Source organism: Centropristis striata, chromosome 8 (assembly GCF_030273125.1).
Source record: "Centropristis striata isolate RG_2023a ecotype Rhode Island chromosome 8, C.striata_1.0, whole genome shotgun sequence".
Taxonomy (NCBI): domain Eukaryota; kingdom Metazoa; phylum Chordata; class Actinopteri; order Perciformes; family Serranidae; genus Centropristis; species Centropristis striata.
The window spans coordinates 36,046-61,971 of NC_081524.1; the positions used below are offsets into that span (position 1 = coordinate 36,046).

At 44.6% G+C, this 25,926-nt stretch overlaps 2 protein-coding genes across 7 annotated transcripts; one reads left to right on the plus strand and one right to left on the minus strand.

Moving 5' to 3' along the window:
• The first annotated feature begins 154 nt into the window (after positions 1-154).
• Positions 155-9,521, plus strand: pmvk (phosphomevalonate kinase). Of its 2 annotated transcripts, XM_059338875.1 has the most exons (6): positions 155-380; positions 882-983; positions 1,085-1,148; positions 7,971-8,123; positions 8,671-8,800; positions 9,320-9,521. In XM_059338875.1, the coding sequence occupies exons 2-6, from the start codon at positions 889-891 to the stop codon at positions 9,466-9,468; spliced, it is 591 nt and encodes a 196-aa protein (XP_059194858.1). In that variant the 5' UTR covers positions 155-380; positions 882-888; the 3' UTR covers positions 9,469-9,521. The 2 variants fall into 2 exon arrangements, with proteins under 2 accessions (XP_059194858.1, XP_059194857.1); XM_059338874.1 differs by having other exon boundaries at positions 156-983.
• Positions 9,522-12,002: 2,481 nt separating this feature from the next.
• On the minus strand, positions 12,003-24,402 carry LOC131976011 (tropomyosin alpha-4 chain-like). Of its 5 annotated transcripts, none has more exons than XM_059338870.1 (9): positions 24,167-24,402; positions 21,620-21,769; positions 21,258-21,391; positions 20,373-20,490; positions 17,835-17,905; positions 15,244-15,319; positions 14,256-14,318; positions 14,079-14,148; positions 12,003-13,337 (listed from the first exon to the last, which is right to left on the minus strand). In XM_059338870.1, exons 2-9 carry the CDS (start codon positions 21,755-21,757, stop codon positions 13,255-13,257), a joined length of 753 nt encoding a protein of 250 aa, XP_059194853.1. In that variant the 5' UTR covers positions 21,758-21,769; positions 24,167-24,402; the 3' UTR covers positions 12,003-13,254. The 5 variants fall into 5 exon arrangements, with proteins under 5 accessions (XP_059194853.1, XP_059194855.1, XP_059194852.1 ...); XM_059338872.1 differs by lacking the exon at positions 15,244-15,319 and adding an exon at positions 14,877-14,952 and having other exon boundaries at positions 21,620-21,766; positions 24,167-24,401; XM_059338869.1 differs by lacking the exon at positions 15,244-15,319 and adding an exon at positions 14,877-14,952 and having other exon boundaries at positions 24,167-24,401.
• Between the last annotated feature and the right edge of the window lie 1,524 nt (positions 24,403-25,926).

Genomic DNA, 25,926 nt, shown 5'->3' on the forward strand with positions numbered 1-25,926 from the left:
TCCGGTCCAGGATCAAACCACTCCTCCTCCGGGTCTTAGTGCCCCCCTCCGCTATGAGCTGCAGTGGTCCGGTCCACCTGTGACGCGCATCACGTGTTACCGTAATGTGACTAAATGTCGCGACTCCAGAAAAACTCTCCGCTGCTGTTCCGGTTTAGATCCGAGTGGAAAACCTTCATCCGCCACCTGATCGATTATAGATCAGTATAACAGCGATTTATATCGATCAGTTGATCCTGCTGAGGCCGACAGCTGCTTTTATTTTGAAGAGCTTCCTGTTTGCTCTGACAGTTACGGTACCGGTCCGGTGGTCCGACAGTCCGATACTCTGGACGGAGCAGCCGATCGATCAGCTGCTGTCACCGATAGGAGCTGATCAGGTATTTATAGGAGCTGATCAGGTATCTATTGGAGCTGATCAGGTATCTATAGGAGCTGATCAGGTATTTATAGGAGCTGATCAGGTATCTATAGGAGCTGATCAGGTATTTATAGGAGCTGATCAGGTATCTATAGGAGCTGATCAGGTATCTATAGGAGCTGATCAGGTATTTATAGGAGCTGATCAGGTATTTATAGGAGCTGATCAGGTATCTATAGGAGCTGATCAGGTATCTATAGGAGCTGATCAGGTATTTATAGGAGCTGATCAGGTATTTATAGGAGCTGATCAGGTATCTATTGGAGCTGATCAGGTATCTATTGGAGCTGATCAGGTATTTATAGGAGCTGATCAGGTATTTATAGGAGCTGATCAGGTATCTATTGGAGCTGATCAGGTATCTATTGGAGCTGATCGGGTATCTATAGGAGATGATCAGGTATCTATAGGAGCTGATCAGGTATCTATAGGAGCTGATCAGGTATCTATTGATCAGCAGCTGATCGATGGAGGAGCAGGTCTCTGAACCCAAACTGGTTCTGGTCTTCAGCGGGAAGCGGAAGTCTGGGAAGGATTATGTGACGGACCTGATCAAGAACCGGTGAGAACATTCAGGTCCTTCATCACTGATCAATAAACAACATCACTGATAAATAAACAACATCACTAATAAACATGTTTACACCATTGTTTGTTCTGTAGTTTAGGAGCTGATGTTTGCTGCATCCTGCGACTGTCTGGACCCCTGAAACACCAGTACGCTCAGGTAAACAACAACAACAACAACACACAACAAACAACCCCTGAAACACCAGTACGCTCAGGTAAACAACAACAACAACACACAACAAACAACCCCTGAAACACCAGTACGCTCAGGTAAACAACAACAACAACAACACACAACAAACAACCCCTGAAACACCAGTACGCTCAGGTAAACAACAACAACAACAACAACACACAACAAACAACCCCTGAAACACCAGTACGCTCAGGTAAACAACAACAACAACAACAACACACAACAAACAACCCCTGAAACACCAGTACGCTCAGGTAAACAACAACAACAACACACAACAAACAACCCCTGAAACACCAGTACGCTCAGGTAAACAACAACAACAACAACACACAACAAACAACCCCTGAAACACCAGTACGCTCAGGTAAACAACAACAACAACACACAACAAACAACCCCTGAAACACCAGTACGCTCAGGTAAACAACAACAACAACAACACACAACAAACAACCCCTGAAACACCAGTACGCTCAGGTAAACAACAACAACAACACACAACAAACAACCCCTGAAACACCAGTACGCTCAGGACGTGGTGATCTCTGAGGTGGAGGCAGGAAAATCAATCACCAGAGAGCTGCAGCATGGCAGAAGGTCCTCAACACGCTCCTTCTAAACGCCACCGTTATTGACTTATCACCGTTATTGACTTATCACCGTTATTGACTTATCACCGTTATTGACTTATCACCGTTATTGACTTATCACCGTTATTGACTTATCACCGTTATTGACTTATCACCGTTATTGACTTATCACCGTTATTGACTTATCACCGTTATTGACTTATCACCGTTATTGACTTATCACCGTTATTGATCTAGTCAGAGCTGTTAGAGCTGCCAGTGCGTAATGCTGCCAGAATCGTTTTTACGCATCAGTTTATAAGCCACTTAACTTGTTGTCCCAATTAAACATCACGTACGGGATCAAATATCACCACACCTGACTTATTCTGGAAGGATTTCCCACATGTTTTTTCTCCGGAGAGAGGGATCTGTGGTCATGGATCGCTGTGACCCGCAGCGTTAACATCTCCATAATAATAATAATAATAATAATAATAATAATAATAATAATAATCCATGTTAAACCAAAGAGAAACGGTCGGCGATCGGGACATTGACACAGTAATTAAGGAGGTTAACTGTGAAAAATGTATGCGCTCCATAATCAGAATCACAAATACTTTATTGGATATTCGGTATATATAAAATAGTGTAAATAGCAGAATATATAGACTTAAGAAAATATACAATCTTAACATCAAAACATATAGACGTCAACATACTATTATTGCACCAGTCAGCAGCAGCAGCAGGTGAAGTCTAAAATATGAAAATAGATGAAAGAAAAACATCTCTCCCCTCATATTTAGAACGGGTTATTGATGGTGGAAAACGGCATTTTCTCTCCATTTTCCGAGAGCTATAAACTATAAAAATAATGCCAGTTGTGTAGTTTGAGTTCAGACATGAAACACGTTTTAAATAGAACATAAAGACAGAAAGTTTCTGCCAAACAAAAGTTTGCGGTGCCACCGCACATTCTCACGGCAAGTTCACTTTTCAGACATGTGGCGTGTTGGAAAAAACAGCGTACGCAATGTTGATACATGAGGCCCTGGACACTCAGGTAAACAACAACAACAAACAACCTCTGTAGTCGTAATCAAAGACTTTGAGGTTGAGTCTGTTGTTTACTTTTATTAGGGCCCGAGCAGGCAACGACCTGCGAGGTCCCTATTGTATTTCGAATGTTTATTAGGGCCCGAGCAGGCAACGACCTGCGAGGTCCCTATTGTATTTCGAATGATTATTTATTTTTTTTTTTATTATTATTATTCTCGTACCCAAATGATTGCATTTTTCACTGCCTGAACATACCCCAAAACTCATGAAACTTTGAATATAAGTCACACGTGGTGAAAAATTTTATAATCTATTGTCATACTGAATTTCCACCACTAGGTGGCGCTATAATGAAGGAAAGTGCGTTTAGGCTAATAACTTCCACATACTTTATCGCACATTCAAAAAACTTATATCCACGCGTTCACTGAGTTGTACTGAATCTCGTGATATAGGCCACTCCCATTTTCGCCTACCGTTTTTTTTCGCAAATTCGCAAAATGTCGCAAACCTACTTTTTCGAACTCCTCCTAGGCAATTTCATCGTTTTGCACCAAACTTTGCACACAGCATCTGTGGACCCTCATGACAAAAAGTTATTAAAAGAATTTTGATTACCCAAAGAATACTCAAGTTATTAAATAACAACTTCCTGCAGGTGGCGCTATTTTCAACACAAAACACGAAGTGTTGCATATCTCCACATTGGTGTGTCTGAATGACATGAAACTCAGGTTACTACTTCCCCATGAGCCCCTGAGGCTCGCTGCAAAATTTTGGCCGATGACCACTAGGTGGCGCTCTTTAAATTGAAGTATTTTATATCTCCAAATCGGTTGGTCGGATTCACACCAAACTTGGTATACTTATTGTCAATGCCCTCTTGAGAATAACCCTTGAAGGTTTTATTGATCGGCCACTAGGTGGCGCTCTGGCGGCAGTTTAATTAGGGCCCGAGCAGGCAACGACCTGCGAGGTCCCTATTGTATTTCGAATGTTTATTAGGGCCCGAGCAGGCAACGACCTGCGAGGTCCCTATTGTATTTCGAATGATTATTTATTAGGGCCCGAGCAGGCAACGACCTGCGAGGTCCCTATTGTATTTCGAATGATTATTTATTTTTTTTTTTATTATTATTATTCTCGTACCCAAATGATTGCATTTTTCACTGCCTGAACATACCCCAAAACTCATGAAACTTTGAATATAAGTCACACATGGTGAAAAATTTTATAATCTATTGTCATCCTGAATTTCCACCACTAGGTGGCGCTATAATAAAGGAAAGCGCGTTTAGGCTAGTCACTTCCACATACTTTATCACACATTCAAAAAACTTATATCCACGCGTTCACTGAGTTGTGCTGAATCTCGTGATATAGGCCACTCCCATTTTCGCCTACCGTTTTTTTTCGCAAATTCGCCAAATGTCGCAAACCTACTTTTTCGAACTCCTCCTAGGCAATTTCATCGTTTTGCACCAAACTTTGCACACAGCATCTATGGACCCTAAAGACAAAAAGTTATTAAAAGAATTTTGATTACTCAAAGAATACTCAAGTTATTAAATAACAACTTCCTGCAGGTGGCGCTATTATCAAGACAAAACACAAAGTGTTGCATATCTCCACGTTGTTGTGTCTGAATGACATGAAACTCAGGTTACTACTTCCCCATGAGCCCCTGAGGCCCGCTGTAAAATTTGGGGCGATGACCACTAGGTGGCGCTCTTTAAATTGAAGTATTTTATATCTCCAAATCGGTTGGTTGGATTAACACCAAACTTGGTATACTTATTGTCAATGCCCTCCTGAGGATAACCCTTAAAGATTTCATTGATCGGCCCCTAGGTGGCGCTCTGGCGGCAGTTTAATTTAATAAGTGTCACTGTGCCCAGACCATAAGACTTAAGGCAATGAAATTCATAGGGGTGGTATAGACTGGCCCCTGTAACGCACAAACCCCAACGGCAGCATGCCCCGACACGCGTGTACTGCGAGGGCCCGTTCAGTACTGCGCGCAGTCCTAGTTTTTATTATTTTTATTATTCTTTGTCCCAAATGATCGCATATTTCACTGCCTGAACATACCCCAAAACTCATGAAACTTTAAATATAAGTCACACATGGTGAAAAATTTTATAATCTATTGTCATCCTGAATTTCCACCACTAGGTGGCGCTATAATAAAGGAAAGCGCGTTTAGGCAAATAACTCCCACATACTTTATCGCACATTCAAAAAACTTATATCCACGCGTTCACTGAGTCGTGCTGAATCTCGTGATATAAGCCACGCCCATTTTCGCCTACCGTTTTTTTTCGCAAATTCGCGAAATGTCGCAAACCTACTTTTTCGAACTCCTCCTAGGTAATTTCATCGTTCTGCACCAAACTTTGCACACAGCATCTATGGACCCTCATAACAAAAAGTTATTAAAATAATTTTGATTACCCAAAGAATACTCAAGTTATTTAATAACAACTTCCTGCAGGTGGCGCTATTTTCAACACAAAACACAAAGTGTTGCATATCTCCACATTGGTGTGTCTGAATGACATGAAACTCAGGTTACTACTTCCCCATGAGCCCCTGAGGCTCGCTGCAAAATTTTGGCCGATGACCACTAGGTGGCGCTCTTTAAATTGAAGTAATTTATATCTCTACATCGGTTGGTCGGATTAACACCAAACTTGGTATACTTATTGTCAATGCCCTCTTGACAATAACCCTTGAAGGTTTTATTGATCGGCCCCTAGGTGGCGCTCTGGCGGCAGTTTAATTTTAAAAATGCCACTGTGCCCAGACCATAAGACTTAAGGCAATGAAATTCGTAGGGGTGGTATAGACTGGCCCCTGTAACGCACGCACCCTGACGGCAGCATGCCCCGACACGCGCGTACTGCGAGGGCCCGTTCAGTACTGCGCGCAGTCCTAGTTTATTATTATTTTTATTATTTTTATTCTTCTTCCCAAATGATTGCATATTTCACTGCCTGAACATACCCCAAAACTCATGAAACTTTAAATATAAGTCACACCTGGTGAAAAATTTTATAATCTATTGTCATCCTGAATTTCCACCACTAGGTGGCGCTATAATAAAGGAAAGTGCGTTTTGGCTAATAACTCCCACATACTTTATCGCACATTCAAAAAACTTATATCCACGCGTTCACTGAGTTGTGCTGAATCTCGTGATATAGGCCACTCCCATTTTCGCCTAGAGTTTTTTTCCGCAAATTCGCGAAATGTCGCAAACCTACTTTTTCGAACTCCTCCTAGGCAATTTCATCGTTTTGCACCAAACTTTGCACACAGCATCTATGGACCCTCATGACAAAAAGTTATTAAAAGAATTTTGATTACCCAAAGAATACTCAAGTTATTAAATAACAACTTCCTGCAGGTGGCGCTATTTTCAACACAAAACACGAAATGTTGCATATCTCCTCATTGGTGTGTCTGAATGACATGAAACTCAGGTTACTACTTCCCCATGAGCCCCTGAGGCTCGCTGCAAAATTTTGGACGATTACCACTAGGTGGCGCTCTTTAAATTGAAGTATTTTATATCTTCAAATCGGTTGGTTGGATTAACACCAAATTTGGTGTACTTATTGTCAATGCCCTCTTGAGGACAACCCTTGAAGGTTTTATTGATCGGCCCCTAGGTGGCGCTCTGGCGGCAGTTTAATTTAATAAATGCCACTGTGCCCAGACCATAAGACTTAAGGCAATGAAATTCATAGGGGTGGTATAGACTGGCCCCTGTAACGCACACACCCCAACGGCTGCATGCCCCGACACGCGTGTACTGCGAGGGCCCGTTCAGTACTGCGCGCAGTCCTAGTTCTAGATGTGTTTGTTATTGATGTTTGTTATTGATGTGTTTGTTATTGATGTGTTTGTTATTGATGAGGCTCTGGGGCTCATGAGGGTCAACCTGAGGCTCTGGGGCTCATGAGGGTCAACCTGAGGCTCTGGGCCTCATGGGGGTCAACCTGAGGCTCTGGGGCTCATGAGGGTCAACCTGAGGCTCCGGGCCTAATGGGGGTCAACTAAAGGTTCATTAGTTTGGACAAATATAATGATAACAACAAAAATATCTGATAAGAGTTTAATTATAGAGCTGATATCTGACATTTATTTACATGTTTTCTTGATAATAACCGAAATCATTATCAAGATAAACCATGTTAAATGTCTAGATATCAGCTCTTCATTATTCAACGGTCTAATCATTTTTCCATGACTGTAAATGTGATCATAGCTTATAAAAATCTTTAAAAAGCCTTAAAGTAAACATGAAACAGTAAATGTGTAGCACATATAGAATATACTGGGTTCTTGGTGAAAAGGATCCATTGAGTCCCGACAGGGTTCAGTTTGGTTCTCCACGTTTCTGTTTCCGTTAGGCATCTGTGGAGTTTCTTGACCAGTAACATCATCTTCCTCATGGTTCCTCATGGTTCTCTATGGTTCTGTCCCTCAGGAACAGGGGTTCTGGTCCCTATAAGGAGGTTCTGTTGCTTCCTCATGGTTCCTCATGGTTCTCCATGGTTCTTTAACAGGGACAGGGTCTGGACCTGAACCAGCTGCTGGGTTCTGGTACCTATAAGGAGGTTCTGTTGCTTCCTCATGGTTCTCCATGGTTCTTTAACAGGGGCAGGGTCTGGACCTGAACCAGCTGCTGGGTTCTGGTACCTATAAGGAGGTTCTGTTGCTTCCTCATGGTTCTCCATGGTTCTTTAACAGGTACAGGGTCTGGACCTGGACCAGCTGCTGGGTTCTGGTCCCTATAAGGAGGTCTGTTGGTTCCTCATGGTTCTCCATGGTTCGTTAACAGGAACAGGGTCTGGACCTGGACCAGCTGCTGGGTTCTGGTCCCTATAAGGAGGTTCTGTTGGTTCCTCATGGTTCTCCATGGTTCGTTAACAGGAACAGGGTCTGGACCTGGACCAGCTGCTGGGTTCTGGTACCTATAAGGAGGTTCTGTTGGTTTCCTAATGGTTCTCCATGGTTCCTCATGGTTCTCCATGGTTCTTTAACAGGTACAGGGTCTGGACCTGGACCAGCTGCTGGGTTCTGGTCCCTATAAGGAGGTTCTGTTGGTTCCTCATGGTTCTCTATGGTTCGTTAACAGGAACAGGGTCTGGACCTGGACCAGCTGCTGGGTTCTGGTCCCTATAAGGAACAGTTCCGGGCCCAGATGATCCTTTGGGGAGAAACTCGCCGCCGCCACGACCCCGGGTTCTTCTGTCGCCTAGCAACCAGAGGAGCCCGCCAACCCGTCTGGGTAGGTCCCGCCTCCCACAGATATCTATAGAAACACTAGATGGCTGTTACCAATGGAGACGACGTCCGGGCGTGGCGGCCATCTTGCCACAGGAAGCTCTCCCTCTCATGACATCAGTCATTTAAATAAACAGATTGATTCATTTTAAACTGATTTTAAACGGTTTGTTTGTTATAAACCTCAGAGTTTTAGTTAGAGTCATTTTAACCATTGACTTTCATAAATAGACATGAAGCAGATAGCTATAGGCCTACACACACACACAAGGTAGTTATATTGAAAAATTTTTTATATATAAAACATTTAATTATTCCATGTATATTAGTAATATTTCTATTATAATGATAACTATAATAACACATAACATTAACATTTATGAATTTATTTTCAATATAAATATCTGTAATGTTGCCTTTCTGGATATGCGTTCTGTAAAATATATTCATATGTATAAATACATATACATGGATATACATACATCCCGCCTCCTAACGGGGAGGAGCTATGCTAATGATGTCATACTGAGAGGGGCTCTGTGATTGGTCAGGTGGTGAGTGATGCGCGGCGGCGCTCCGACCTGAACTGGTTCCTGTCAGAGTTTCCTCAACAGACTCGAAGCGTCAGAGTTCAAAGTTCACAAGAGACACGACAGCAGAGGGGGTGGAGCTTCACCACAGGTACCTGTCTGTCTCTACCTGTCTGTCTCACCTGTCTGTTTCTACCTATCTGTCTCACCTGTCTGTCTCACCTGTCTGTCTCTCACCTGTCTGTCTCACCTATCTGTCTCACCTGTCTGTCTCACCTATCTGTCTCTACCTATCTGTCTCACCTGTCTGTCTCACCTGTCTGTCTCTCACCTGTCTGTCTCACCTATCTGTCTCACCTGTCTGTCTCACCTATCTGTCTCACCTGTCTGTCTCTACCTGTCTGTCTCACCTGTCTGTTTCTACCTATCTGTCTCACCTGTCTGTCTCTACCTATCTGTCTCACCTGTCTGTCTCTACCTGTCTGTCTCTCACCTGTCTGTCTCTACCTATCTGTCTCACCTGTCTGTCTCACCTGTCTGTCTCTACCTATCTGTCTCACCTGTCTGTCTCTACCTGTCTGTCTCTCACCTGTCTGTCTCACCTATCTGTCTCAGCTGTCTGTCTCACCTATCTGTCTCACCTGTCTGTATCTACCCGTCTGTCTCTCAGGTGTGGACGATGCAGAGTCTGAGTGTGGGTTGGACAGCGGGGTTGAATTTGATTGGATTATCACTAACGAGGGCGACGCCCCCTCGTTAGAGGAGCAGCTGCAGCCAATCCTGAAGCTCGCTGAGGAAGCTGTGACATCATCACTTTGATAGTCGCTGATCAATAATCTGTTTGTTTTTATCTGATTAATAAAGATTTCTTCACAGTACTTTGTAGTACAGTGTGTACTTTAATACTTTATACTTACCTGAAAACTTTATTGGTTACATTAAAGTACTGCAGTAATAATACTCATTAAAGTACTGCAGTAATAATACTCATTAAAGCACTGCAGTAATAATACTCATTAAAGTACTGCAGTAATAATACTCATTAAAGCACTGCAGTAATAATACTCATTAAAATACTGCAGTGATAATTATCCCGTGTGTTTCATAATATAATGTGATATATATATATTCTTATATATATATATATATATAAGGAGGATTAAATGTTTACAGAAAATGAATGTTGTTATATTGTTGTAGTCATTTTTCACAAATGTGTCTGTTTAGCCGACTAATTATTAAGATTAATAAATCCTTTCTAACGTTAATATTAGTTCTAATTTAACTAATTATTCATTTTTACACTGTAACATAAGCACAATATTCACTTTTTTTTAAAACATTGTGGCACAAGGAAGTCCTTCAGAATCATTCAAACAAAAGTATTTCTACATTGTTGAATTTTAATCTTTTCATATTTTGTGTTAGGATCCAAATTCAGGGGTGTCCTCATGATCCATAAGTGCTTTTCACTGATAAAAAGGTCTAAAACCAGATCAAACAGTAAATCTAAAGGTCTAAAACCAGATCAAACAGTAAATCTAAAGGTCTAAAACCAGATCAAACAGTAAATCTAAAGGTCTAAAACCAGATCAAACAGTAAATCTAAAGGTCTAAAACCAGATCAAACAGTAAATCTAAAGGTCTAAAACCAGATCAAACAGTAAATCTAAAGGTCTAAAACCAGATCAAACAGTAAATCTAAAGGTCTAAAAACCAGATCAAACAGTAAATCTGAAGGTCTAAAACCAGATCAAACAGTAAATCTAAAGGTCTAAAACCAGATCAAACAGTAAATCTGAAGGTCTTAAACCAGATCAAACAGTAAATCTAAAGGTCTAAAACCAGATCAAACAGTAAATCTAAAGGTCTAAAACCAGATCAAACAGTAAATCTAAAGGTCTAAAACCAGATCAAACAGTAAATCTAAAGGTCTAAAACCAGATCAAACAGTAAATCTGAGGGAAATGATCTTGCTGCATGGACAGATAATTTACCTTGATAAGATTTATTAAATCTAGAAATAAGCATGTTGAACACTTAAAATAAGAAATTAACTCTTAAAACAAGATCAGTTATCTAAAAGTTCTAAATCTGAAGTTTTTTTTATTAAATAACTTGCAGTGTTTTCACTGAATTGCAATTGAACTTCTGACCTTCAAACCTTCAAACCTCAGAAACACTGATGTTGAAATCTGATGTTGAAATAGCACAACTCACATCAGGACAAATCATGTTTCAAGTGATTATCAGTAACAACAGGACAACACATTTAAACATGTTATCAGTAAATTGACATTTTTAAAGTGTTGTAACTCTCCTGTGAGGACAATGATTGTCAGGAAGAAGACGCAGCTGCTTCAGACTGATTTTGATGCTTTAATCTGTGAATCACTGGGTGTTTACCTGCAGATGACCACTAGATGTCACTGTCGCTCTTTGAGGCTTTCAAGTTTCAAATCTGTTTTCGATGAAGCCTCAAAAGCTTCACAAGGCTTCATCTGCCCATCTCTAGGGGACTATGGGAGCGATGGGTGTGGAGACCCGGCCTTCTGGAGTCTCTGGTGCTGAAGCGGGACCACCCGAGGACTCTCTGGTTCCTCTGGGAGACTTGGACGCTGACGGTGGACTCGGCGGTGGGAGTCTCCCAGGAGGATCTGGACTCCTGGCTACCACCCCCAACCCGGCCCATGACCCGACCCGGCCCATGACCTGACCAGGACCAGGACCCGACCCATGACCCGACCAGGACCATGACCCAGCCAGGACCATGACCCAACCAGGCCCATGACCCGGCCCATGACCAGACCAGGACATGACCCAACCAGGACCATGACCCGGCCCATGACCCGACCCGGCCCATGACCTGACCAGGACCAGGACCCGACCCATGACCCGACCAGGACCATGACCCAGCCAGGACCATGACCCAACCAGGCCCATGACCCGGCCCATGACCAGACCAGGACATGACCCAACCAGGACCATGACCCGGCCCATGACCCGACCAGGACCAGGACCATGATCCGACCAGGACCATGACCCGACCCATGACCCGACCAGGACCATGACCCAACCAGGCCCATGACCCGACCCATGACCCGACCAGGACCATGACCCGGCCCATGACCCGACCCGACCAGGACCATGACCCGGCCCATGACCCGACCCATGACCCGACCAGGACCAGGACCATGATCCGACCAGGACCATGACCCGACCCATGACCCGACCAGGACCATGACCCAACCAGGCCCATGACCCGACCCATGACCCGACCAGGACCATGACCCGGCCCATGACCCGACCCGGCGGACGATAATAAATTATAATAAATAAAAACAGTGCATCTGTTTGATCTATAAACCAGTGACGGTGCTTTTATTTTATAAAATCCTGTCATGATTTATTACAATGAGCTGTGACATCAGCACGGTTATGACATCATCCAGGTAAAAACATTTTATTTATTCATGGTCATTGTGTCTCTGATTGGCCCCTGGACTAACGCCTCGCTGTGATTGGCTACTTTAAACCACGCCCCCTCACTAATAAACTAATAAATCATTGGCTGACAGAATGTCGGCTCTAATTAATCAATCATTAATTAATTAAAGACAAAGTCGAGTATTTAACACGGCGCCTGTTTGTCGTGTTTCAGCTCTGACATCTTCACAGAAAGGCTCTGATTGGTTTCTGGAAGAGTCTCATTAAATTAATTAACTGAATCAAAGTTCCTCAAGTTGTTCACCTGAAACCTGACAGACAGGGTTCAGGTCAAAATACTCGAGTTACTGTTCCTGAAACCTGACAGACAGGGTTCAGGTCAAAATACTCGAGTTACTGTTCCTGAAACCTGACAGACAGAGTTCAGGTCAAAATACTCAAGTTACTGTTCCTGAAACCTGACAGACAGAGTTCAGGTCAAAATACTCGACTTTATCTTCAATGTGGCAGAAAACAAACAACAAACCGTTAACGAACACAATTAGTTCTTAACGAGCTGTTAGACTCCCTTTAACATCTGGCCTCCTGCAAATAATACTGAGGAGGAGGGGTTGGCACTGTCGGGGTAGGAGGAGGAGGAGGAGCAGGAGGAGGAGGAGAGCCAGAATAAGGAGTTCATGAAAGCAACACTCCAAACGTGACTTAAGAATCAGAGAAGGAATGTGTGAAAGCAGGAATCAATACGAGAGAGGAGGAGCAGGAAGAGGAGGAGGAGGAGGAGGAAAGAGGAGGAGGAGGAAGAGGAGGAGGAGGAGAAGGAGAGATAAGGAGGAAGAGGAGGAGAGAGGAGGAAAGAGGAGGAGAGAGGAGGAAGAGGAATGTTGGACCTCCTTCACATCCACCAGGAGGGGGAGTAAGAGTGGGGGGAATGTTTTGGCATCCACCTGTCAGGCAGCAGAGAGGAGGAGCAGGAGAGGAGGAGGAGCAGGAGAGGAGGAGGAGGAGAGCCAGAATAAGGAGTTCATTAAAGCAACACTCCAAACGTGACTTAAGAATCAGAGAAGGAATGTGTGAAAGCAGGAATCAATACGAGAGAGGAGGAGCAGGAAGAGGAGGAGGAGGAGGAGGAAAGAGGAGGAGAGAGGAAGAGGAGGAGGTTCAGCAGGAGTTGAGCTCCTCCATGGTCTGGTTCAGAGTCGCCTGCAGCTCCATGTTTGCATTTCTGGCTGAAGTCAAAGCGTCTGAAACAAACAGATTCATAAACAACTTAATAAACAAATAAAACAAATAAAATGTCAATAAAACAAACTAGAAATTGTCTAAATAAATGTTGAGTGTGCTTGACTCTGGCCCTTGACTCTCTTCGTACATTACTAGATTACAATTTGAAAGGCGGAGGAGGAGGAAGAGAAGGAGGAGGAGGAAGAAAAAGAGGAGAAGGAGGAAGAAAGGGAGGAGGAGGAGGTGAAAGAGGAAGAAGAAAAGGAGGAGGAGGTGGAGGATGAGAAGGAGGAGAAGGAGGAAGAAAGGGAGTAAGAGGAAGAAAGAGAGGAGGAGGATGAGGTGAAAGAGGAGGAAGAAAAGGAGGAGGTGGAGGATGAGAAGGAGGAAGAAAGGGAGTAAGAGGAAGAAAGAGAGGAGGAGGATGAGGTGAAAGAGGAGGAAGAAAAGGAGGAGGTGGAGGATGAGAAGGAGGAGAAGGAGGAAGAAAGGGAGTAAGAGGAAGAAAGAGAGGAGGAGGAGGTGGAGGTGGAGGAAGAGAAGGAGGAGTGAAAATTAAACCCTTGATCTGCTGTATACTAATGTCATACAAGCTTACAGAGCTGCTGCCTTGCCCCCACTTGGCAGGTCAGATTGAGTGGCCTTCTCCAAGCACACTCAATAAAACATCAATAAAACAAATAAAACGTCAATAAAACAAACAAATTGTGACTGGATCCTGTTTTTAATGAATTATTCTATAAATCGTTGTTGTTGTTTACCTTCCAGACCGTCGATGGTTTTCTCCAGTTTGGCGACTGAACGCTCCGCCGCCTCCGCTCTGCTCTCCGCCTGCCACAGGTAAACAGGAAGTCAACAGGTAAACAGGAAGTCAGCAGGTAAACAGGAAGTCAACAGGTAAACAGGAAGTCAGCGGGTCAACAGGAAGTGAGTCTGACCTCTTTGAGTTTGCTGCTCAGGTTCTTGATCTCCTCTTCGTAGCGATCTTCCTTCTGAGAATACTGAGAGAGACAGACAGCCAATCAGAGGACTCCTCTGACCCACAGCTGATCATCAGCCAATCAGAGACTGGAACTGCTGAGGAGGCGGGACACAAACAAACAACCTGAACCTGAACAAACAAACAACCTTAAACTGATACACAAACAACCTGAAACTCAACAAACAAACAAACAACCTGAAACTCAAACAAGCAAACAAACAATCTGAAACTTAAACAAACAAACAACCTGAAACTCAACAAACAAACAAACAATCTGAAACTCAACAAACAAACAAACAACCTGAAACTCAAAGTCATTTTATCTGCTGAACAAAACAAATAGATCATCATTGATCCTCCTCCTCCCTCTCCTCCTCCTCCCCCCTTCTCCCTCTACTCCTCCTCCTCCCTCTCCTCCTCCTCCTCCCCCCCCTCCCTCTCCTACTCCTCCCACTCCTCCTCCTCCCTCTCCTCCCTCTCCTCCTCCTCCCCCCTTCTCCCTCTACTCCTCCTCCTCCCTCTCCTCCCTCTCCTCCCCCCCTCCCTCTCCTACTCCTCCTCCTCCTCCTCCTCCTACCTTCTCAGCCTGGGCCTCCAGAGACTTTGAACTAGTGAAGATATTTTTCAGCTCCTCCTCCAATAATCGACTCTTGCTGCAGGTCAAAGGTCAAACAGGTCAGCTCTATTGTACAGGTGTGTGTGTGTGTGAGTGTGTGTGTGTGTGTGTGTATGTGTAAGAGGTTAAAGGTCATGCAGCAGCAGCAGCAGCAGCAGCAGGAGGAGGAGGAGGAGGAGGAGGAGCTGAAGCAGCAAGAGGTCAGAGGTATCTGTTTGTTTAGATGAAGCCCCGCCCCTCCTTAGTTTCTAATGATGTCACTGAAGGGGCGGGGCATAGCCCAGGGGAGGAGGAGCTCCTGGAATGATTGACAGCAGGTGGGGGGTACCTTATCCTCAGACGCCTGCAGGCTCTTCAGTGATTGGTCGAAACTCCTCAACTGCTCCTCCAACCTCCGGACCTTACTGTCAGATAGACAGGTGGACAGACAGGTGGACAGAGAGACAGGCAGACAGGTGGACAGAGAGACAGGCAGGTGGACAGACAGGTGGACAGAGAGACAGGCAGGTGGACAGACAGGTGGACAGAGAGGCAGGTAGGTGGACAGAGAGACAGACAGGTGGACAGAGACAGACAGGTAGAAAGAGAGGTAGGCAGGTGGACAGACAGGTGGACAGAGAGACGGACAGACAGGTGGACAGAGAGAGAGACAGGCAGGTGGACAGAGAGACAGACAGACAGGTGGACAGAGAGAGAGACAGGCAGGTGGACAGAGAGACAGACAGGTGGACAGAGACAGACAGGTAGAAAGAGAGGTAGGCAGGTGGACAGACAGGTGGACAGAGAGACAGGCAGGTGGGCAGACAGGTGGACAGAGAGACGGACAGACAGGTGGACAGAGAGACAGACAGACAGGTGGACAGAGAGACAGACAGGTGGACAGAGACAGACAGGTGGACAGAGAGACGAACAGACAGGTGGACAGAGAGACAGGCAGGTGGACAGACAGGTGGACAGAGAGACGGACAGACAGGTGGACAGAGAGACAGACAGGCAGGTGGACAGAGAGACAGACAGGTGGACAGAGAGAGAGACAGGCAGGTGGACAGAGAGACAGACATGTGGACAGAGAGGCAGGTAGGTGGACAGAGAGACAGACAGGTGGACAGAGACAGACAGGTAGAAAGAGAGGTAGGCAGGTGGACAGACAGGTGGACAGAAAGACGGACAGACAGGTGGACAGAGAGACAGACAGGCAGGTGGACAGAGAGACAGACAGACAGGTGGACAGAGAGACAGACAGGCAGGTGGACAGAGAGACAGACAGGTGGACAGAGAGAGAGACAGGCAGGTGGACAGAGAGACAGACAGGTGGACATGCAGCAGCATCAACATGTTACCATGGAAACGGACAGAAAGGGAAAGATGGATGCGGGTTATTCTGCTGTGTGACATCATAGTGAGGTCATATGTCCAGTCAGAGACAGAGAGAGACAGTCTCTACCCGTCTCTCTCTACCCGTCTCTCCCTACCCGTCTCTCTCTACCAGTCTCTCTCTACCCGTCTCTCCCTACCCGTCTCTCTCTACCAGTCTCTCTCTACCCGTCTCTCCCTACCCGTCTCTCTCTACCCGTCTCTCCCTACCCGTCTCTCTCTACCCGTCTCTCCCTACCCGTCTCTCTCTACCCGTCTCTCTCTACCCGTCTCTCCCTACCCGTCTCTCTCTACCCGTCTCTCCCTACCCGTCTCTCTCTACCCGTCTCTCTCTACCCGTCTCTCTCCACCCGTCTCTCTCCACCCGTCTCTCTCCACCCGTCTCTCTCTACCCGTCTCTCTCCACCCGTCTCTCTCCACCCGTCTCTCTCTACCCGTCTCTCTCCATCCGTCTCTCTCTACTCGTCTCTCTCTACCAGTCTCTCTCTACCCGTCTCTCCACCCGTCTCTCTCTATCCGTCTCTCCACCAGTCTCTCTCTACCCGTCTCTCTCTACCCGTCTCTCTCCACCCGTCTCTCTCTACCCGTCTCTCCCTACCCGTCTCTCTCTACCAGTCTCTCTCTACCCGTCTCTCCACCAGTCTCTACCTACCCGTCTCTCTCTACCAGTCTCTCTCTACCCGTCTCTCTCTACCCGTCTCTCTCCACCAGACTCTCTCCACCCGTCTCTCCCTACCCCTCTCCCTCTACCCGTCTCTCTCTACCGTCTCTCTCTACCAGTCTCTCTCCACCAGTCTCTACCTACCCGTCTCTCTCTACCAGTCTCTCTCTACCCGTCTCTCTCTACCCGTCTCTCTCTACCGTCTCTCTCTACCAGTCTCTCTCCACCAGACTCTCTCCACCCGTCTCTCCCTACCCCTCTCCCTCTACCCGTCTCTCTCTACCGTCTCTCTCTACCAGTCTCTCTCTACCCGTCTCTCTCTACCCGTCTCTCTCCACCCGTCTCTCTCCACCAGTCTCCCTCTACCGTCTCTCTCTACCCGTCTCTCTCCACCTGTCTGTCTCCACCTGTCTGTGTGTCAGCAGTCAGAGCAGCAGCTTCATGCTGTTAGCAGCTGTTAGACATGCACAGTGTGTGTGTGTGTATGATGTGTTGTGTGTAAACGTAGTGTGTACATTGTGTATATATGCTGTGTGTGTGTGTGTGTATATGCTGTGTGTGTGTAGTGTGTGTGTGTATATGCTGTGTGTGTGTGTAGTGTGTGTGTGTGTGTGTGTGTGTATATGCTGTGTGTGTGTGTAGTGTGTGTGTGTGTGTGTGTGTGTGTGTATATGCTGTGTGTGTGTGTAGTGTGTGTGTGTGTGTGTGTGTGTATATATGCTGTGTGTGTGTAGTGTGTGTGTGTGTGTGTGTATATGCTGTGTGTGTGTGTGTGTGTGTGTATATATATATATGCTGTGTGTGTGTGTGTGTGTGTGTGTAGTGTGTGTGTAGTGTGTGTGTGTATATGCTGTGTGTGTGTGTGTGTGTGTGTGTGTGTGTACCTCTCTCCCTGCTCTGCTCTGTCTTCAGCTCGTTCCAGTTCTCCTTCAACCATCATCAGTTTACGAGCCACCTGTCAATCACACACACCAGATGGATTAAAGTAAAAAAAAACTTCAGTTAGCTCTGTAGCAGTACAGTGTGTATGTGCTAACAGGCTAACAGTTAGCTCTGTAGCAGTACAGTGTGTATGTGCTAACAGGCTAACAGTTAGCTCTGTAGCAGTACAGTGTGTATGTGCTAACAGGCTAACAGTTAGCTCTGTAGCAGTACAGTGTGTATGTGCTAACAGGCTAACAGTTAGCTCTGTAGCAGTACAGTGTGTATGTGCTAACAGGCTAACAGTTAGCTCTGTAGCAATACAGTGTGTATGTGCTAACAGGCTAACAGTTAGCTCTGTAGCAATACAGTGTGTATGTGCTAACAGGCTAACAGTTAGCTCTGTAGCAATACAGTGTGTATGTGCTAACAGGCTAACAGTTAGCTCTGCAGCAGTGCAGTGCGTATGTGCTAACAGGCTAACAGTTAGCTCTGTAGCAGTACAGCGTGGTCTTTAGAGAGGGCGTGGCCTGAGACTTTAGAGAGGGCGTGGCCTGAGACTTTAGAGAGGGCGTGGCCTGAGACTTTAGAGAGGGCGTGGCCTGAGACTTTAGAGAGGGCGTGGCCTGAGACGTTAGAGAGGGCGTGGCCTGAGGCTTTAGAGAGGGCGTGGCCTGAGACGTTAGAGAGGGCGTGGCCTGAGTCTTTAGAGAGGGCGTGGCCTGAGACTTTAGAGAGGGCGTGGCCTGAGACTTTAGAGAGGGCGTGGCCTGAGACGTTAGAGAGGGCGTGGCCTGAGGCTTTAGAGAGGGCGTGGCCTGAGACGTTAGAGAGGGCGTGGCCTGAGTCTTTAGAGAGGGCGTGGCCTGAGACTTTAGAGAGGGCGTGGCCTGAGACGTTAGAGAGGGCGTGGCCTGAGGCTTTAGAGAGGGCGTGGCCTGAGACTTTAGAGAGGGCGTGGCCTGAGACTTTAGAGAGGGCGTGGCCTGAGGCTTTAGAGAGGGCGTGGCCTGAGACTTTAGAGAGGGCGTGGCCTGAGGCTTTAGAGAGGGCGTGGCCTGAGACTTTAGAGAGGGCGTGGCCTGAGACTTTAGAGAGGGCGTGGCCTGAGACTTTAGAGAGGGCGTGGTCTGAGACTTTAGAGAGGGCGTGGCCTGAGGCTTTAGAGGGCGTGGCCTGAGACTTTAGAGAGGGCGTGGCCTGAGACGTTAGAGAGGGCGTGGCCTGAGGCTTTAGAGAGGGCGTGGCCTGAGGCTTTAGAGAGGGCGTGGCCTGAGGCTTTAGAGAGGGCGTGGCCTGAGACTTTAGAGAGGGCGTGGCCTGAGGCTTTAGAGAGGGCGTGGCCTGAGGCTTTAGAGAGGGCGTGGCCTGAGGCTTTAGAGAGGGCGTGGCCTGAGACTTTAGAGAGGGCGTGGCCTGAGGCTTTAGAGAGGGCGTGGTCTGAGACTTTAGAGAGGGCGTGGCCTGAGGCTTTAGAGAGGGCGTGGCCTGAGGCTTTAGAGAGGGCGTGGCCTGAGGCTTTAAAGACGAACGAATTTATTCTAACGAATTTGATACATTTTCGTCAATCTTGGAGCTCAGGGAATAACGTAGGGGGCGCTACAGAGCCAGTTTGCCACGCCCGTTCCTGAAACCCAGATCAGATCGCAATTTTCATTCCGACAACTGTGGCAAATTTAATTCGTTTTTGAGTCGTCCAAGCACCTCATTTTTTCCTCCAAAGTGATAAAATAAGAAAAAGAATCCTTGTGGATACAAAAGGTCCCTAATCACTGACTGAGGCTCCGTTTCCATGGTGACGGTCTGAACAGAAGACCAAAAGTGGCGTCTTCACTTTTTATTCCTGGTTTATTGAGCATTTCCAGGAGGAAATCTGCTGCATCAGCTACTCCTTCCACAAAGTTCTCCTCCATCACTAGATCTCCCAGGTCTCGTTCACAGCCGTCTGGCTCCTCCCACCAATCGCTGCATCCAGAATGTGATGGAGGTAATTCCAGATCCTTCTCTGTTCACTAATACTATCTGTACATATCCTGGACATTTGGTGGAAAGACTCCTGTAAGTTTATTAGAGCTGCCAGAGCAGCTTGAAGGTCCCACCATGGAAATAATCCCACGTTTCTTTATTTCCTGTCCTGGAGCATGTATGTGACGTAAACACATACGTGACGTGAGCAGATCAGATCAGAGTTTTGTGTCTTGTCAGTGTAGACGACACGCTACGGAGGAGAGGATCTCAGTTTACACTCTGGAGGCACATTTTAACGTTTTTAAGACCAAAAACACCGTCACCGTCTAAACCAAAGGCTTCACACTAATATTCTGTTGTTTTTACCTGCAAGCACCCTGGTGTAGACGGAGCCTGAGTCAGTGCTCGGGCCCTAATCATTAGGGACTTATCATTGATTAGGGCCCTAATCATTAGGGACTTATCATTGATTAGGGCCCTAATCATTAGGGACTTATCATTGATTAGGGCCCTGATATCTAATATGAGGTCACCTCTTCATACTTCCTGTCGGCCTCCTCAGCGATCAGCTTGGCTTCTCTCAGCTGAACCTCCAGCTGCTCCATCTTCTCCTCGTCCTTCAGAGCCCGGTTCTCTATCACCTTCATCCCCCTACAGACAGACAGGCAGACAGACAGACAGGTCAGAGACAGACAGGTTCTCTATCACCTTCATCCCCCTACAGACAGACAGGCAGACAGACAGACAGGTCAGAGACAGACAGGTTCTCTATCACCTTCATCCCCCTACAGACAGACAGACAGACAGGTCAGAGACAGACAGGTTCTCTATCACCTTCATCCCCCTACAGACAGACAGACAGGCAGACAGGTAGAGACAGACAGGTCAGAGACAGACAGGTTCTCTATCACCTTCATCCCCCTACAGACAGACAGACAGGTCAGAGACAGACAGGTTCTCTATCACCTTCATCCCCCTACAGACAGACAGACAGGTCAGAGACAGACAGGTTCTCTATCACCTTCATCCCCCTACAGACAGACAGACAGGCAGACAGGTAGAGACAGACAGGTCAGAGACAGACAGGTTCTCTATCACCTTCATCCCCCTACAGACAGACAGACAGGTCAGAGACAGACAGGTTCTCTATCACCTTCATCCCCCTACAGACAGACAGACAGGCAGACAGGTAGAGACAGACAGGTCAGAGACAGACAGGTTCTCTATCACCTTCATCCCCCTACAGACAGACAGACAGGCAGACAGGTAGAGACAGACAGGTTCTCTATCACCTTCATCCCCCTACAGACAGACAGACAGGTCAGAGACAGACAGGTTCTCTATCACCTTCATCCCCCTACAGACAGACAGGCAGACAGGTAGAGACAGACAGACAGACAGACAGCAGCCTGTCTCACCTCTCGCTCTCGTCAGCAGACTTCTCCACCTCGTCCAGTTTGTGCAGCGTCCCCGTCAGTTTCTCCTGAGCTCGCTCCAGATTATCTTCACTGAGCTGCAGACGACGACCCAGGGCGGTAACCTCCGCCTCCGCCTGCCAGACGAGCAGAGGGGCAACAACCCACCGTCAGGTCACAAGACGAGCAGAGGGGCAACAACCCACCGTCAGGTCACCTGTGTGTGTGTGTGTGTGTGTGTGTGTCTCTACATGTGTGTGTGTGTGTGTGTGTGTGTCTCTACATGTGTGTGTGTGTGTGTGTCTCTACGTGTGTGTGTGTGTGTGTGTGTGTGTGTGTGTGTGTGTGTGTGTGTGTGTGAGCACCTCCTCCCTGCTCCTCTTCTCCTTCTCCACCTCCTTCTGCAGGCGGACGGCCCGGTCCTCGGCCTCCTCCGCCTGCTCCTGCAGGACTTTGATCTTCTTCTTCACGGCGTCGATGCTGTTCAGTCCTCCGCTCGTCATCTTCTTCTTCTACTGCAGGAAAACAGGCGGGAGGTTACCACAACTTCCTGTTTGTAACAACGTTATATTTCTGGATTATTTCATCAGTTTTAGTTTAGTTTTTATTAGTTGTAGTTTAGTTTTTATTAGTTGTAGTTTAGTTTTTATTAGTTGTTTAGTTTTTATTAGTTGTAGTTTAGTTTTGATTAGTTTTAGTTTAGTTTTTATTAGTTGTAGTTTAGTTTTTATAAGTTTTAGTTTAGTTTTTATTAGTTTTAGTTTAGTTTTTATTAGTTGTAGTTTAGTTTTTATTAGTTGTAGTTTAGTTTTTATTAGTTGTAGTGTAGTTTTTATTAGTTGTAGTTGTTTTGTAATGGGGTATTTGTTGGGTCCAGATTCAATAAGGTCACAATAAATGTTTCCTTTATTTCCTTTGTCTGATCCATCTCAGCCCCAATAAGTTTATTAAGTCATAAAACCAGATAGATGAAATAGATTTCATATCAACCAAAAAGGTTTACGGAGGAAAAAAGTTGACAAAGATGAAAACGAAGGACATTTTCACTATAATTTTAGTTAGTTTTATAACCACAAAACACAGTTTTAGTTAGTTATCGTTTTTTAAAAACTCTTGTTTTTATGTTTTTCAGTTCTAGTTTTGGTTATTTGGTTAGTTTTCAAGAACTATAATAACTTTGGTGGTGACTTTAAACCGTTTGGTGTTTCAGTTCCAGAATGTGTGAAATGTTAAACCGGTCCGACTGGTTCCACGGGAACATTCTGACGTTCCGCGGGAACATTCTGACGTTCCGCGGGAACATTCTGACGTTCCGCGGGAACATTCTGACGTTCCGCGGGAACATTCTGACGTTCCGCGGGAACATCAGAACGGCGGTCCGACGTGTTTTTGTGAAAATAAAACTGTATTCTGTGTTTTTATTACGGCCGGGACTTTAAACGTTCAACGATTTTGAGGCTTTTAACCCTTTAAATGACAGTTTTATTGCACAAGGTCACTGATGTTTTTTATGAAAAAAAAGAGAACATTTTAGTGTTTTTCCACATCGTGAATAATTGGCTGTGTGTTGGTTTTTATCACAGACTTGGATATGTCAAAGATTAAGAACAAAATTGATTTTGATGCATTTTTAGTTGTTGTGTCAGATTTAAAATGTAAAACCTCTTTACGCCCACTAGATGGCAGACATGTCCACTTCTAAATAACACTTTAAAAATATTATTGATATATATTTTTTGGATTAAATCTTTCAATTAACTTCATTCCTGATCAAAATGATCAAATACTCAATTATTTTCAAGATTTTAACCCTTTAAATGCCAGTTTGTTTGCACTATGTCACTGTTTTTCAAAGAAAAAAACAACAACAAAATTGAGTTATTTTCCATATAATAAATATTTTTTTTTTTTTTTTTTTATTGTTTATCACATTCTATGATATGCCAAAGATAAACAACAACATTGTTGTGTAGTGTCAGATTTAAAACTGTATTATTAACCTTTTATAGCAGACATGTCCACTTCCAAAAACACTATAAAACTATTACTGATATATAGATTTTTAAATATTTTGATCAACTTCAGTCCTGATCAAAACTATCAAATATTGAATAATGATCAGGATTTTAACCCTTAAAATACCCGTTTGACTACATTATGTTAATATTTCTATCTTGTTGTGTTTTGTTAGATGTGTGTTTGTTGTTTCATGTGTCTGGATCTTACTGTAAAACTTCTAATAAAGTTTCTATTGTCACATATTAGATATATATTAGACATATTAGATATATATTATATATTAGATACATATTAGATATATTATATATATATTAGACACAGAGTCACATATTAGATATATATTATATATTATATATTAGATACATATTAGATATATATATTAGACATAGAGTCACATATGAACTCTTCCTGTCAACAAACACTCTGGCAGGTGTTTCCTCCTGTTTGAAGTGTTTTTATTGACTGAAATATTTAATATATATTTAATATATGGCTCCGGATGACAGGAGTATATAGTATATTTATTATGTTTTATATTATATAGTTTATATAGTTTATAAACATTTTATATGAATGTTTATTGTTGCATCAGTTTATTTTCTGTAATTATAATAAATATTTATGTTTATTCACTTCGACTTGTTTCAGTCGAACAATCTAATAAAACGTGAATGAATACATGTTTGTTTGTTTGTTAGTGACGTGTTGTTGTTGTTGTGTTAGCCGTTAGCTCCTGATGCTAGCAGCGACCACCGCCCTGTTATTAGCCTGTTAGCATTCAGCAGGTGTTCCCTGGCGGACTGTCCTCACCTGTCTGTCTGTCTCTAACCTGTCTGTCTGTGTCTCACCTGTCTGTGTCTCATCTGTCTGTACCTCACCTGTCTGTACCTCACCTGTCTGTCTGGTCCTCTGGAGGAGAAACACCTGCAGCTCCGTCACTTCCCGGTTAGCTGTTAGCAGCAGGCTAGCTGTTAGCAGCAGGCTAGCTGTTAGCTGCTAGCTAAGTTTAGATCTCTTAAAACAAAGTGTCACAAACAGAGAACAGAGTGAACCGGGACGCGGACTGACTGGGTCTCTCTCTGCGGGTCTGGGTCTCTCTCTGCGGGTCTGGGTCTCTCTCTGCGGGTCTGGGTCTCCTGGTCTCGGGTCTCCGGGTCTCCTGGTCCTCCTGGTGTCTCCTGGTGTCTCAGGCTCGGGGCTGACTAGGACTACAGATAGAGATCTATGGGACTACAGACTACTCCCTCTTCCGGGTTACGTTCCCTCCACAGGAAATGACGCAGCTTTTATTCTTTTACAAATTAAAAGTCCTAATGTCGTCACACATCTTTATTTACTTTATCATATATATATATATATATATATATATAAAATTAAATAAATTACAAATGTCTTTATTAAGTAATTTTGACTTCATACATTATATAAATATACTTAATAATTTATATAATAATATATTATATATATATTAATTTATATAATAACATATATAATAATGTACATAATAACATAAATAATAATAAATATAATCATATATATATATATAATTTATATAATAACATAAATAATAATATATATAATAATTGATAAAATATATATATAATAATTTATATAACAGGAACTGGAACTAACAGCTGGCGGTGATGTCACAACTGGTTATGACCTCACAGATCAGCTGATTGTAGGTTATTGATCGATAATATTTATATGTTTCTATATATTTAGTGATGCTCTAATAATAATAATAATAATAATAATAATAATAATTTACTCTCCAGAAATAAAAACATGAACGTTTCATCCAGCTGATTAGATTTATAACGAGCACACAAACAATAATAAACTTACAGCAAAATGATTTACAGTTTTCTGATCAGATCTTTTTACAAACAGTTAAAAATCATCACGTTAAAATCTTTAACCTCGAGGTCAAAGGTCACAAACAGCTGCATTCGATCACATGATACAAAAACAAACAAACATTAAATCTATTTTATTTGTAAACTAATTAATTAAAATTAATTCATTGTTTCCATTATTATTCTTTATTTCTGATCAGCAGCTGTGCGTCCTCGTCTGTCCCATCTGTCCCATCTGTCCTCGTCTGTCCTCATCTGTCCCATCTGTCCTGTCTGTCCTCGTCTGTCCTCATCTGTCCTCGTCTGTCCCGTCTGTCCTCGTCTGTCCCGTCTGTCCTCGTCTGTCCCATCTGTCCTCGTCTGTCCCATCTGTCCTGTCTGTCCTCGTCTGTCCTCATCTGTCCTCGTCTGTCCCGTCTGTCCTCATCTGTCCCGTCTGTCCCATCTGTCCCGTCTGTCCTCGTCTGTCCTCGTCTGTCCTCATCTGTCCTCGTCTGTCCCGTCTGTCCCATCTGTCCCGTCTGTCCCGTCTGTCCTCATCTGTCCCGTCTGTCCTCGTCTGTCCCATCTGTCCTGTCTGTCCTCATCTGTCCCGTCTGTCCCGTCTGTCCCATCTGTCCTGTCTGTCCTCATCTGTCCCGTCTGTCCCGTCTGTCCTTGTCTGTCCCATCTGTCCTGTCTGTCCTCATCTGTCCCGTCTGTCCCGTCTGTCCTTGTCTGTCCCGTCTGTCCTCGTCTGTCCCGTCTGTCCTGTCTGTCCTGTCTGTCCTCACCTGTCTTCTTCTGTCCCCACA

Excerpts from the sequence above, each read along its gene's own strand:
- pmvk (XM_059338875.1), top strand. The coding sequence starts at position 889 with ATGGAGGAGCAGGTCTCTGAACCCAAACTGGTTCTGGTCTTCAGCGGG. Across the intron at positions 1,149-7,970 it reads TGAAACACCAGTACGCTCAG|GAACAGGGTCTGGACCTGGA; the intron begins GTAAACAACAAC and ends GTTCGTTAACAG. Across the intron at positions 8,124-8,670 it reads GAGCCCGCCAACCCGTCTGG|GTGGTGAGTGATGCGCGGCG; the intron begins GTAGGTCCCGCC and ends GTGATTGGTCAG.
- LOC131976011 (XM_059338870.1), bottom strand. The coding sequence starts at position 21,757 with ATGACGAGCGGAGGACTGAACAGCATCGACGCCGTGAAGAAGAAGATC. Across the intron at positions 14,319-15,243 it reads TGCAGGCGTCTGAGGATAAG|TATTCTCAGAAGGAAGATCG; the intron begins GTACCCCCCACC and ends TGTCTCTCTCAG. Across the intron at positions 14,149-14,255 it reads TGAGCAGCAAACTCAAAGAG|GCGGAGAGCAGAGCGGAGGC; the intron begins GTCAGACTCACT and ends TACCTGTGGCAG.